Consider the following 12,903-nt stretch of genomic DNA (forward strand, 5'->3'; position numbering starts at 1 on the left):
TATTTTAAATAACTAGTTTAAATTGCAAAGAAATTGCACCCTGTGTTTTGCATTCATTTTATTGAACCCGCCACTGCAGTCTCAGTACTTATTCAATGCTTGCTAGTAGATTACCTGTAGCTATCCTACTCAAGTGATCATGTAAATCCTCCTTTCATTTTGAGAATTGTAGGTTTTGAATACAGAAAACATTTTCATAATACCTATATTATCACAGTGTTATGGTTCTGACACTGTTTTCATTAAAATTTGCCATTTATAGGAATTTAGATTTGAATCATTTAAAAAATCTCACTAGGTGCAGAAGCTATGTGTTTAATAGGTATAGATGGTAGAACTTGCTTTATTGTTGAGTTTTAATATTAAGGCCCGTTTTCAGGTTCACTTGTTTTTCTTTCTGCATTTTAAAAAATTAACAAAGATATTGCTCCTGTAACAAGTTAATTATAAATTATTTTTCTTGAATTTGAAGTTATAACTATACTATGGAGAAACTGGAAATTTGCTATTAACATAAAACAGTTGGTAGCTTGCATGATTAACTGAGGGTGGAACATTATTTTATATGGAAGTCAATTTTATTTTAACTTGAAATGTCAAAAAAAATTACAATTTGGGTACAGACTTGCTATAAGCTTTTATTTTATTTTATATTTTATTTTATTTTATTATTTTATTTATTTTTTATGCCTACAGCACCTGGTCTTCCTAGGTGGTCTCCCATCAAGTACTAAGCAGGCCTGACCCCGCTTAGCTTCCGAGATCAGACAGGATTGGGCTTGTTCAGAGTGGCATGGCCATAGACAAGCTTTTTTCTTTTTAATTACTCCCATATATCATGGAAATAGGGAGAAATCTTGCTTTTTATGCTTTCTTTGTCTTTGTGAGTTATTTCATTTTTTATTCTTTTCCTGTCATTGTAATAGGGTTTCGAGTGAGAGGAAATATACCTGTAGTCAATCAACTATGTTAAACAAAAGCTATTTGTTTCTTTAGATCTAATTTTATGTAATAATTAAATCTTTCAATATAAAGTATCTGAAAATGTCATATTTGATGGCAAGACTATATGTTTTTTAACTGTATTTGTTAGAGTATGGGTCCATTATGTTTATTGTTGTTACTGGCATACCTCAGAGATATTGCAGGTTTGGTTTCAAACCACCACAATAAAGTGAATATTGCAAGAAAGTGAGTCACACAAATTTTTGGTTTCCCAGTGCATATAAATGTTATATTTATATTATACTGTAGTCCATTAAGTGTGCAATGGCATTATGTCTAAAAAAATGCACATTAATTAAATTAAAAATATTGCTAAAAAATGCTAAGCATTCTCTGAGCCTTCAGTGAGTTGTAATCTTTTTGCTGGTGGTTGCCACAAATCTTCGATTGCTAAAAAATGCAATATTTGTGAAACACAATAAAACAAGGTATGCCTGTGTTAAGAAGCTGATACTACTTGAAGGTAAAAAGAGACTGATGTATTTAGTAAATGAAAGGCATAGTAGTGGAGTGGTTAAAAGCACAGAGCTGGACTTCTGCTTCTGGTTATGAAGGGTAGCTAATACTAAATTGACCTCCCCCCGAGAATAACTATAAAGACTGGAAGAATAAAACCCACTGTTTGAAGGCATGAGTGAACATCCCAGACAGCTTGGACATGAGGGGCCTAGATCCAGGAGACTGAGAAAAGACTGTTTACACATTAAGAAGAGCCTGACCTTCTATGTTACAATTTCCACTTAAAGTAATAGTTGACTCTGAAGCAGCACATCTATGAGACACTGAGAAACCAAACAGAAAGCAGTTGGTAAAAGCCTAAAAAGCTAAGTAGAGATTTTGGCAGTCTCACAGGCCTTAGGGGCAAAATTTGGATTTGGTGGTCAACTAAGAAGGGGCCTGGGAAATACCCCAGGCTTTCAATTGAGACCCCAGAAAGGCTACACTTTAGAAATAAGAACAAATAGGAAAAAGACCAGTCTCAACTGGATCAATAGGTAATCTACCTATACTCCATTTGCCAGAATAAAATTAAATCCTCTATGGAGGAAAATATCATGCAGAGACTACAATTTTCATCTATAGTCCAGCAATTAATAACAAGTTATCAGGCATACCAAGAAATAGTGCCAAATGACTAAAAACCAAGAGAAAGCACAAAGTAGAAACCAAGTCCCTAGTTAGCCACATATTGGACACAGACTTTCATATTGATGTGTTTTATACATTCAAGAAAATTAGTTGAAAAGCTGGAGAATTTCATCAGAGAACTGGAATATATAAAAGAGATCCGAATAGAAATAATAGAACTATAAAATTATAACTGAAATTAAGAACTCAATAGATTAGTCTAATAACATATTAGACATAGCAGAAGAAAAAAATAGTGGACGGAAAGATCCTAATTGAAACAGAGAATAAAAGTTTGGAAAATATAGACAAGGGTGTGAGAGGCATGTGAGACTTAGTGAAAAGGGTTCACATATGTGTAGTTAAAGTCCGAACAGAAAAGGAGAAAATATGGAGGGACAAAAGCAATATTTGAAGAAATACTGGCCAAGAATTTTTTCCAAACTAATAAAAGTCATTAAGCCACACCTTCAAGAAGTTCTACAAATCTCAAGAAGGATAAATAAAAAGAAACCACACCTGATACATCATGGTAAGATTGCTAAAGGAGAAAAAAAAATAGAAAATCTTAAAAACGTCAAAGGAAATGAATATATTCAAAGGAGCAAATGACAGCTAACTTTTCAATAGAAGAGAGAGAATCCAGAAGACTGTAAAAATGAAACTTTTAAAGTTACAGAGAAAAATAACTGCTAACTTAGAATTCTATACTCAGGGAATATATCCTCCAAAAATGAATTTGAAATAAAATCAAGAGAATTTATCACTAGCCAGTTGGCACTAAAATACTAAGGGTCATTCTTCAGGCAGGAAAAATGATCTGAGAAGCAAGGTAAGCAAGAGTGCTTGAAGAACAACAGAAGCAGGAAATACATGGGTGAAATTAAATGAATATTAACTTTTTAAGATAATAGTAATTGTATGACCAATTGCCAATTGCTGCAGCTACAGTACTCAAAATCTGTTGTGCATGGATTTCATTTAATACTGACTACGCTTCCCACAGGCTGCTCCTGGCCAGTGAGTGAAAGTGGCAGGGAGACTAAGGCAGGCCTGTTACTTGGATGCATGGGACTCCTCTGATAGCTGACTTTGGGTCAAGGATTCCCTGATGGCCTTGCCAAACTTTCCTTAGGTGGTATGACAATCTAGGACATTTCCACCCAACCTTTATTCCCTCTGTACTAAACCCAGGTTCAGACTTGCATCACAGTTTCTCTTACAGGCATTTTCCTGTATAAAATTCTTATACATTTAATCTCATGTTGTAGCATTTGATTCTCAAAAGACCCAGTAGAACACAGTAGAATTAAATATATAAGAATAGCAGAAAAGACAGGAGCCAGTAGTTGGAGTTAAAGTGTTTTAAGATCCTTGTGTTAACTGATAAGTGAAGTAGTAATTTAAGGTAGAATATAATAATTCAAGAGATATTAATAAAATAAAAGAATGTATAAATAAGCTAATAGCATAGAATTAGAATAATAAATACTTGAAAAATTCAAAAGAGGGCAAAAAGGGAGGAAAGGGGATAGAGTTGACCTGGAATAAATAAAAAACTAATAATAAAATGGTTGATTTTTTTGTCCCTTGTGGAATTTTTTTCACATGGTTTCTATCACTGTCATGCTTTCAGAAGGATCATTTTCACTGTACCAGAAAAGGTTCTCAATATCTTATATTTATAGTTTTATTTTATAAATTCAAATTCTTCTTGAAGTATTCTAAAATAATGTATGAATTAGGATTCCAGCTTTTTTTCCCCACCCCTCAAATGATTTTTCAGAAGTCTCAGCACCACTTATTCATTAAAGAAATGAATTATCTTTATTGAGTTAAAATGCCAACCAACTTTATCGAATATAAATTCTTAAGTAAACCCGTGTATAAATTAGATTACTGTGTTTTGTCCAGTTTTGTTTAGAACAATGTAAGTGTATCTAGTAAGTGTTCAGTGCTTGAGCCAAAGAACAATATGAGTGAATTTATAATACTGCTTTTTAAAATGTGGTAGGATAAGTACTTCCTTATTACTTTTTTTTTTCAGAATTTTCTTAGCAATCCTCGAATATTCATTTTTTTTCCAGATGAATTTTACGATCATTTTTTCAGCTTCTCTCCCCAAAAATCTTTTTGAGGTTTGACTGGAATTAAATTAAAACTGTAGATTATTTTAGGAGAGAATTGACATCTAATGATATTGCCTTCTCTATTCAAGAACAAGATGTACATTTATTGAAATTTTCTTTTGTGTTCCTATAAACTTTTATAGTTTTATTTATCTAGGTTTTTCCATATTGAATTTTTTTTTTTTTTTATCAAAGAAATCTTTTGTGAGCTCTTGCTCTGTGCTAGGCATGGGGCCACATAGCAGCACACATGTTTGATATGGTCTGTGACCTTTTGGAAGGTAGCAACTAATAGAGGGGAGAACACAGGCAAGTGACAAATATGTTGTTCGCCATTTAGTTGTTTCCAATTTTTTACCTCTGTAAATCATGTTGCAGTGAATATTTTTGTTCATTAAGTTTTATCTGCATTTCAAAATTATTTTGTTAGAAAGGATTCTGAAGGGAAGTTGGACTTAAAATATTTGTAATCTCAACCTAAACAAGAAAACGATGTATCTAGTTCTTTTCTACAGAGCTTAAATAAATTGTTCCTTAATGAGAATTTTCAAAATTTCAAATTGTTTGAATTATTTTTTGTATGTCGATCTTATATCCTGTGGCCTTGCTAAACTAACAACATAGTTTTAGGAGTTTTTTGTTTTTGTTTGTTTTGTATATTCCTTTGGATTTTCTGTATAGATTATCATGTCCTCTACACACAGGAACAATTTTAGTTCTTCCTTTCCAATCTGTGTGCTTTTTATTTTTGTTTTCCTCTTGCCTTATTGCACTGGCTAGGATTTCTAGAGCTATACTGAATAAGAATGGTGAGAGCAGGCATCTTTACCTTGTGCCCTATCTTAGGGGGAAGGTATTTAGTCTTTTACCATTAAGTATAGTGTTAGCTGTAGCTTTTTATAGATGCACATTATTAACAGGGTAATATTTGCCTCATAAAATGAATCAGGAAGTGTCCCTTGCTTTTTTATTTTCTGGAATAGATAGTGTGAATTGGAGTTAATTCTTCCTTCAATATTTGATAGAATTCTCCACTGAAACCATCTGGGCCTGTAGATTTCTTTTCTAGGAGTTATTATAAACTCCAATTCAATTTCTTTAAAAGTTATAGGACTAGTCAAATAATCTGTTTCATACTGACTGAGTTTTGGTGGTTTTGGTGTATGTGCTCTTCAGAGAATTGGTCCTTTTCCTCTAAATTGTCAGTTTATGTGTACAGATAGTTTGTAGTATCCCCTTATGCTTTTAATGTCTACAGGATCTGTCATGATACCCCTGTTTCATTCCCGATATTGATAATTTTGTGATTTGTGCCTTTTCTTTTTTTGTCAGTCTACTAGAGATTTTTTATCGATCTCTACAAAGAACCAGATTTTTGTTTCATTGATTTTTCTCTATTTTTCTGCTTTCAATTTCACTGATGGGTGCTTTTACCTTTTATTTCCTTCCTTCTGCTTGCTTCGGGCTTATTTTACTCTTTTATTTTGTATTTATTTATTTGTTTGTTTGTTTGTTTATTAAGGTAGGAGCTTAGATTACAAAGAAAAATCTCACTCTTGTATTTAGAGAATTTACTGTTTAATGGCAGAGTTCGGACCAATATAGACAAAGTATTAGGAATGCTGAGATGGAGAGGAAAAGGTCATTTCAGTTAAGCTGAGTAGTAAGTTTTCATTGAAAGGAGTTTTAATTTGATTCAGGTGGAATTGGGAGTCATAATTTGTGGAGAATTATGACATGTGAGAAGATGTTTTGGCTATTTTTGGAGGACTACTTTGTGTAGGGGTAAGATTATTCATCTTGTCATGCAGTAGTTAGATCCCAAACCACATCTTTGACTATGGACATATATAACAAGGAGTAGAGCTGTCTGAAGACATGAGAGGCTTTTTATATTTGTTGGTGGACACGCCTTCTAAAAAGGGAATTCTGAGGCTCTCTGTAACCATGGACATGTTGTGTTTGCTAAAGAGATATAATATGTTTTTTTCTAAAAATACTTAAAATATCTCACTTTACATATAAAAGCAGAAAACAGAATATAATGCCATGCATTTTTATCAGATACAATGCACATTTAAGCTTTGAAACCAGTCCAGTAGAATTATGCACAGATTCCATTAACCAATAACATGTTTTTTTCTCCATTCCCACTCAAGTTTCAATTCACACTTTCATATAAAAGTATTAATTTTCAGGCAGAGAAATTATAGGAAAAATAATTTGTTATTTTGCAAAGAACATCTTGAATAATAGTATTGGAAACTAAGCACAATATTCTTTTAAAAGTTGGTTGCCAGAATGGATAGATTCAGAAATAGTTATGGATATTGTCAGCTCATTGCTAACTAAATATACCTTAAAATATTTTATAAGGACAATAAGATTGAGTGTGTTTTTGCAATATTGATTCCTTCTTCTTAGAAAGTTACACAGATTTTTACCTGTTAAAATGGTTTTGAGACTTTGTATATTTTATACTTTTAAAAAATTATTTTTCTTCCAACAGTTTTCTTCTAACAGGATCCAAGGTGTGTTTGTAGTCAATCTCTTATTTAATTTATACCTAGACCGATATCTCATGTTACACATTATCAGTAGAAAAAGAAGTTCATATTTGCAGGATACCAACCTATAAATTTATACATATTTGATGGTTTTAAAAATTATTTCCCTAGGAAACATAACTTTTGAAACAATGATGGAAATTCTCCGAGATAAACCAAGTGGCATTAATATGGAGGGAGAATTCCTGACCACTGCTAGCATGGTTTCGATTTTACCTCAAGACTCCAACCTTCCTTGCATTCACTTCTTTACAGGGACTCCTGATCCTGAGAGGTAAAGTCACAAAATACTATAAACCAGCAAGGGGTTGGGGGGTTGGATAGTCATTAGTCTGTTGTTGATTTTGTTGGGCTAAATTTTTGTTAAACAAATACAAAAATTTTTGGATGCATTTTCTGTTCAGGTTTTAGTCTGCCATTTCCATATGTTCATAACTGCCATAACTATTCTCTTTTTTATGGGAAGAAGTGTTAATAGTTTCTTGTCATCCCTATACCCTCTTTCCCCAAGTATATTTAACATGATCAAGAAAAGAAAGTAGATAGGTTTTCTTATGCAAATTTTAGTATTACAATATTACATGATTAATAACAGGATTTAGATGGTTACTTATGCACTCAAATTTAGAAAATACATCCATGTAAAACTTAAAATATCAAGTTTCAGTTTAGTAGAATTTGTATAAACTACTTTGATTTAAGTCATTAGTATCTCTCACAAAACTTAATGCACGTTACATTCAGAAATGATCTTATATTCACTATCTCTTAGTGTTACAGTTTTTCATATTATTAAAGATATTTTTAAGATAATGGAATGAAACCTGTGAACCCCTTATTAATACTGCTGCTGATTTTCATCCCAAATCCAAATCCTCAATCTGAGGATTGTTTTTACCCTCCAGGTGTGGAGTTTGTAATAGAAAATGATGAACTATAATTTCACTTGACACTGTTTATATGCCAGGCCTTTAGTTAGGTTCATGGGAATACAAGGCTAAATAAAGTGCAGTCCCCTACACCAAAGGAGATCCCGGTGTGCCCAAGAAGACAGGCATGGCTATATCTAGTATGACAGGAACACATTGGTGTGTAACAAATTCATAGAAACTTCTAACTATAGAGAACCTTAGAATATTTAGAATAATGCTGAACATTTTTATATCCCAAATTCCAATTTAATAAAAAACTTTTTTTTCCAGATCTGTTTTTAAGCCTTTCATATTTGTACCGAATATTTCGCAACTATTGGACACTAGTTCCCCAATATTTGAACTTGAAGATCCAGTTAAAAAGAAACCACATTTTAAGATTAAGCTTGACAGAAGGCATCCACTCTACCGAGAACATCAACAGGCATTGGAAGTAATATATAATAAGGAGGTAAAATTAGATTATATTCTCTGTTTTATCATTATGAATAAAGTGTGATTCAATCCATATTTTGAACTTTAGAATTTCAGCATTTCTTCCATATACAGATAGGTTTAAAAAGAGTTTAGATGTTTACACTGTTGTAGAGTTGTATTATTTTTTACTTCTGGTTAAAAATAATGGTTAAGAATGTGTTGTGAATCTTTTAGAGAAATGTAGTATATTAATCATAGTATCAATGACTATTTATTGATTACTTATTATACACCAAACATCATGGTACTATTAGACAATTATTTCATTTAATCTTCACGACCTCTTTATTGAGGTAGGTACTATTATTATCTCAATTTAATTGATAAGGAATTTGAGACTTGGAGAGTTTAAGTAGATTACTTAGGATATATCTTATACCAAAAATTACAAAGCCACTGGAGGGCAGTTAACCTGGTCTCTTACATGATGTTCTTATGTAGACTCAGATTAATTTTAATTAAAAGTGACTTAACATCCCATAGTCTTAAAATAATAATAATAACGAGTTAGAGTTTTTAAAAAATTATAAATGCTTATTATTTTAAAATATAAGGGTTATATATTAACATATCACCCAAAATCTCATCTCCAGAAATAAGCAGATGTATTTGGGGTGGGAGGTGGAGCACGGATAGATAGGTAGATAGATAGACAAATAATTTTATAATATCCATACTTCTTCAGTCCTCCTGCCCTCTTCTAGATGAGAAGGAAATGAAAGGGCTACCTAAAGGCTTTTCACAGAAGCATCAACTGATTCCCTGCAATGAAGGAAAAGATTGGTCATTTTATACCTTTTCTCGCCTGCTTCTACTAGCTCCGGATTTTCATTGCCTATAGTTCCTTTTACTTCATCAAGTAAAATGTATATTCATTTATATTCTTTCTAAAGAAAATGAATTAAATGAATTTTCCTCTGGGCAATTATTTATTTACTTTTGTCTGTAATGTTTACATAGTTGCCTTCCCCCCACCCCACCGCCTTCCCCCGCCCCATCTTTCTCTTTTGCTTAAAGCAGAGAGTTTTGTCCAGCCCTCCCCCTATTTGCTGTGAATTGACACTACTCTTTCTTTATCTGGGACCAGCTTGTTTTCACTTCTGACCTACAAACAATTTTTTTGTAGCCTGAAAGTATGAAGTGAGAAGCAAACATTTTGTTCTAGAAGTCCGCTACTTGTGCTGAGGAGGGCCCAGTCTGCATGGCCAGAGGTGTCATCCACTTACTCCCTGGGCTTGCTTGGTTTACCCTCCTGACTTAGCACAGCACTGTAAAATATGATGTGCCCTCTGGTTTTTCTTGCCTTTGCTGCAGTTCCTCAGTGATGTTTCAAGAGCATCTGCTCTGAAGGAATTTTCCCTCACTCTTCCCTGAGTAGCCTCCGCATTGTCCATATTGCTTATGATAGTTCTCTACAGTTGTCTGCTTCCTTTTATCCCTCTAGACTGCTTTTGGGAGGTGGGTTTTGTAGACATATAATTAAATGTTAATTAAACTAAATTACTGATTACAATTTTTCTAAGTGATACTGAAATGAAATTTTAAAAGCTGTTAGTATTTTAGGCTTAATTTAGTAGGCATTAAATATTGGTTGAGAAACATAAAAATAGTGGAAAGACAATAGAATTTGAGGGTAGAAGTGACAAAGAATTGTGTTCTAGTCCTGACTCTCTAAATAACTGCTTTTGGGTCTTAGGAAGAGTCAGTTATACTGGTAATTTAAATTTACATTTCTTGATTACTAATGAGGTTGAAAATCTCCTATGTTTATTGGCCATGAGTTTTTCCTTTTAAGACTTAACTGTTTTTTTCCTTAGCCGATTTTTCAATTGATTCTTGGTTGTTTTTGTCTTTTGCCTCAAAAAGGAAAAACATATGAATATTAGGTCTTTGTTATATTTCAAAATTTTAATGTTCATTTGACTTTTTTGTCAAAAATTTTAAATTTAGTCAGTTATGTTTGTTTTAAGTCAACTCAATTTCATGCTTCAAAAGGCCATCACCTCAAAATAAATATAAATTCTGTATTTTCTTCTAGTATGTTTGAAAAAAAATTTAGTTTTTTAATTCAACTGGAATCTATTTTTGTATATGCTATTAAGTAGGGATTCTAACTTTGTTTTCTGAAGAGGTGACCAATTATTACAATACCATTTATAGGCAAAATATATATTTTTCTCCACTGGCATGAAATGCAGTTTCTTTAGAAAAATTTACATATAATTTCATATTGAAGTCCTTGTTAAGGTTAAGAATCTTTGTTTTGTGGAGGTTTGTCCCATAATGGTTCAAATTTTAAAAATTATGCTCACTTTCTAGTAACTTTCTAACTTTTTATTGCTCTTTCTCTTGGACATTACTGTTCTATTTCCTTTGTTTAATCTGATATTGCTTTTAAATATAGAAGATTTAAATTCATAAAAATGTCTCAGCCTTGATTTTCAGCAGCCTTCCCCATATATAATTAGAGATTTTCAATTGTCCTGTTATTTGTCTTTTAGGTTTCTTGCTTATAGACTAATCCTACCTAGCTATACTTGTCTTTTCTACTAAAAATTACCAATAATTTGGGGTTAATATATTAACTCAATCTAGAGCAATAATTTTTCTGAAAAAACTTCATTCCTTCCATATATAATGAATAGGAGGAGGAGAAGCAAACCAGAAGTAGAAACCAGAATGAACAAACCTTGGCTGTAGAGATTGGTTGGAATTTGGTTACGTGTGTGTGTGTGTGTGTGTGTGTGTGTGTGTGTGTGTGTGTGTGTATGTGTGTTTATTTATTTTTGTTGTTTAATTGTTCAGGAAAAAGCCAAAACAATGTTGGACAACATGAAGAAACTGGAGAAAGAACTATTTAAAGAGATGGAATCAATCCTTCAAAACAAGCATCTTGATGTGGATAAAATTGTTAATCTTTTTCCTCAGTGTACAAAAGATGAAATTAGGATTTATATGTCAAATATTAGTTCTTAATGACCATATAAATGGTCAGCAATCCTCCTCAAAGTAAGAATCAACCATCTTGGTAAATGATATAAACCTAGTATGAGCAGATATGATTATTCTTTAATAACATTCAAGTGATAGCTTGACTATTAAAACTACATATAATTACTAAAATATTGAGAAAGACAATAACACTAGAATTGGACACATATATCATGGGATAGCCAGGTGTTACATCAGGTACTCACCTCTGTTACTTTGTTTTTAGCTATAATAATTAAATATTCAATTCTGCATAAAGCATGAAACATTAAAATAATGCACAGATATATATTTATTATAATTATGTATTATCCTCAAATAATTTTCTCAATTATAACAAGAAAGCAAATTTTTCTTTAGTAATGAAAACTACTATCTCTTGTAATGAGTTTTTTTTTGTGCTTTAGGCAAATATTAACCAGCCCTAACACAACTTTCTAGATTTATACATTTTAAGTCTTAATACAGTGTATTAATTTTGCAGATGTACTTTTATTAAAGTCAAACATACTCTTTGTCAATATTTGGCTGACCAGTGAGTGTTTGCTCTAATTAGCTAGCATTTTTTTGGTCATGCCCTTAATAGGCTTTTATGTTAATATTTTTAGAAGAGCTTGTCTAGGAGATTAGAAAATGGGGTAAGGGAACCAAGATCTTAGGAGACACTGTTTCTGTGTCTCAGATCTCTCTCATCTTTTACTTCTCTTTACTCAGTGAAAACAGGAACAGGAAGGAGCTAGTGGCGATGAAATAGAATTATTAGTGTATTATGAACATTAAGAAGAGTTTAATGTATTATTATTATGAATATTATAAGTGAATAATATCTGCCCCAAATTTAATGTATTATTATGAATATTATAAATGAATAATATGGCAATGAATTAATAATATTATAAATGAATAATAAATGGCAATGAATTATTAGTGTATTATGAACATTAAGAAGAGTTTAACGTATTATTATTATGAATATTATAAATGAATAATATCTGCCCCAAATTTATAAAACTTTGTTAAATTACATTGAGAATATCAAGTAAGACTCAAATTGCAAATATAAACAAGAAAAATCTAACTCAAAATACCTCTATGTATTTATTGGCTTCTAGAAATGTCCATTTTAGATAAATATCTAATAATTACATTATCATATTTATTGATTGCTATCATTGCAACTAGGATTATTACTAAAGTAGTGGATCATTATATTTAAAGAATATCCAGGAAATTACTTTTTAAAAGTTCTTTTATAAAAACCATAATCTGCCTGATATTGCTCTTTTTTTTATAGAACTGCCATTACAAAAGGGTATCTGTCTCAAGTACTCAGTTAATTCTGCGTTCGCCTTATATACAGTTCAGTGATAGGTTCTCCCTGAATCATGAAGACCGTTGGCCAACCCCTATACACCTCCCCTCACTTTTTTTTTAATATATGAGGAACTAAGGGTAAGCAGTTCATTGATTTATTTAGGAACACATACTTTAATCTGTTTCTTTCTCAAGGGCCAGCATGTTTTCACTTTCTCTTTCGACACCACCCGAGACCAAACTAGCACTGTCTTTCTCCTGGACAACTGTAGTTAACTGTTCTACACTCATTTTTGTTCTCTATTCTATCCACATGAGTCATTGCAGCAAGTGATCTTTTAAAAATTTAAATTGGATCAT

General features: G+C 31.9%; 1 protein-coding gene and 1 pseudogene across 4 annotated transcripts in view; one reads left to right on the forward strand and one right to left on the reverse strand.

The window, feature by feature from the left end:
• SCRN3 (secernin 3) overlaps window positions 1-12,903 on the forward strand; it is a 36,061-nt gene that overhangs the window by 14,616 nt on the left and 8,542 nt on the right. For 2 of the 4 annotated variants that reach the window (XM_039855688.1, XM_039855691.1), the window contains 3 exons: window positions 6,941-7,103; window positions 8,032-8,212; window positions 11,044-11,749. In XM_039855688.1, the coding sequence (XP_039711622.1) occupies window positions 6,941-7,103; window positions 8,032-8,212; window positions 11,044-11,214 (515 nt within the window). In that variant the 3' untranslated portion in view covers window positions 11,215-11,749. Of the gene's footprint in view, window positions 1-6,940; window positions 7,104-8,031; window positions 8,213-8,923; window positions 9,164-11,043; window positions 11,750-12,903 lie in introns of those variants that run through there. The other 2 variants (XM_039855689.1, XM_039855690.1) reach the window with 2 other exon arrangements.
• Window positions 688-805, reverse strand: LOC120597389 (uncharacterized; annotated as a pseudogene).

Source organism: Pteropus medius, unplaced genomic scaffold, assembly GCF_902729225.1.
Source record: "Pteropus medius unplaced genomic scaffold, Ma_sr-lr_union100, whole genome shotgun sequence".
NCBI lineage: Eukaryota > Metazoa > Chordata > Mammalia > Chiroptera > Pteropodidae > Pteropus > Pteropus medius.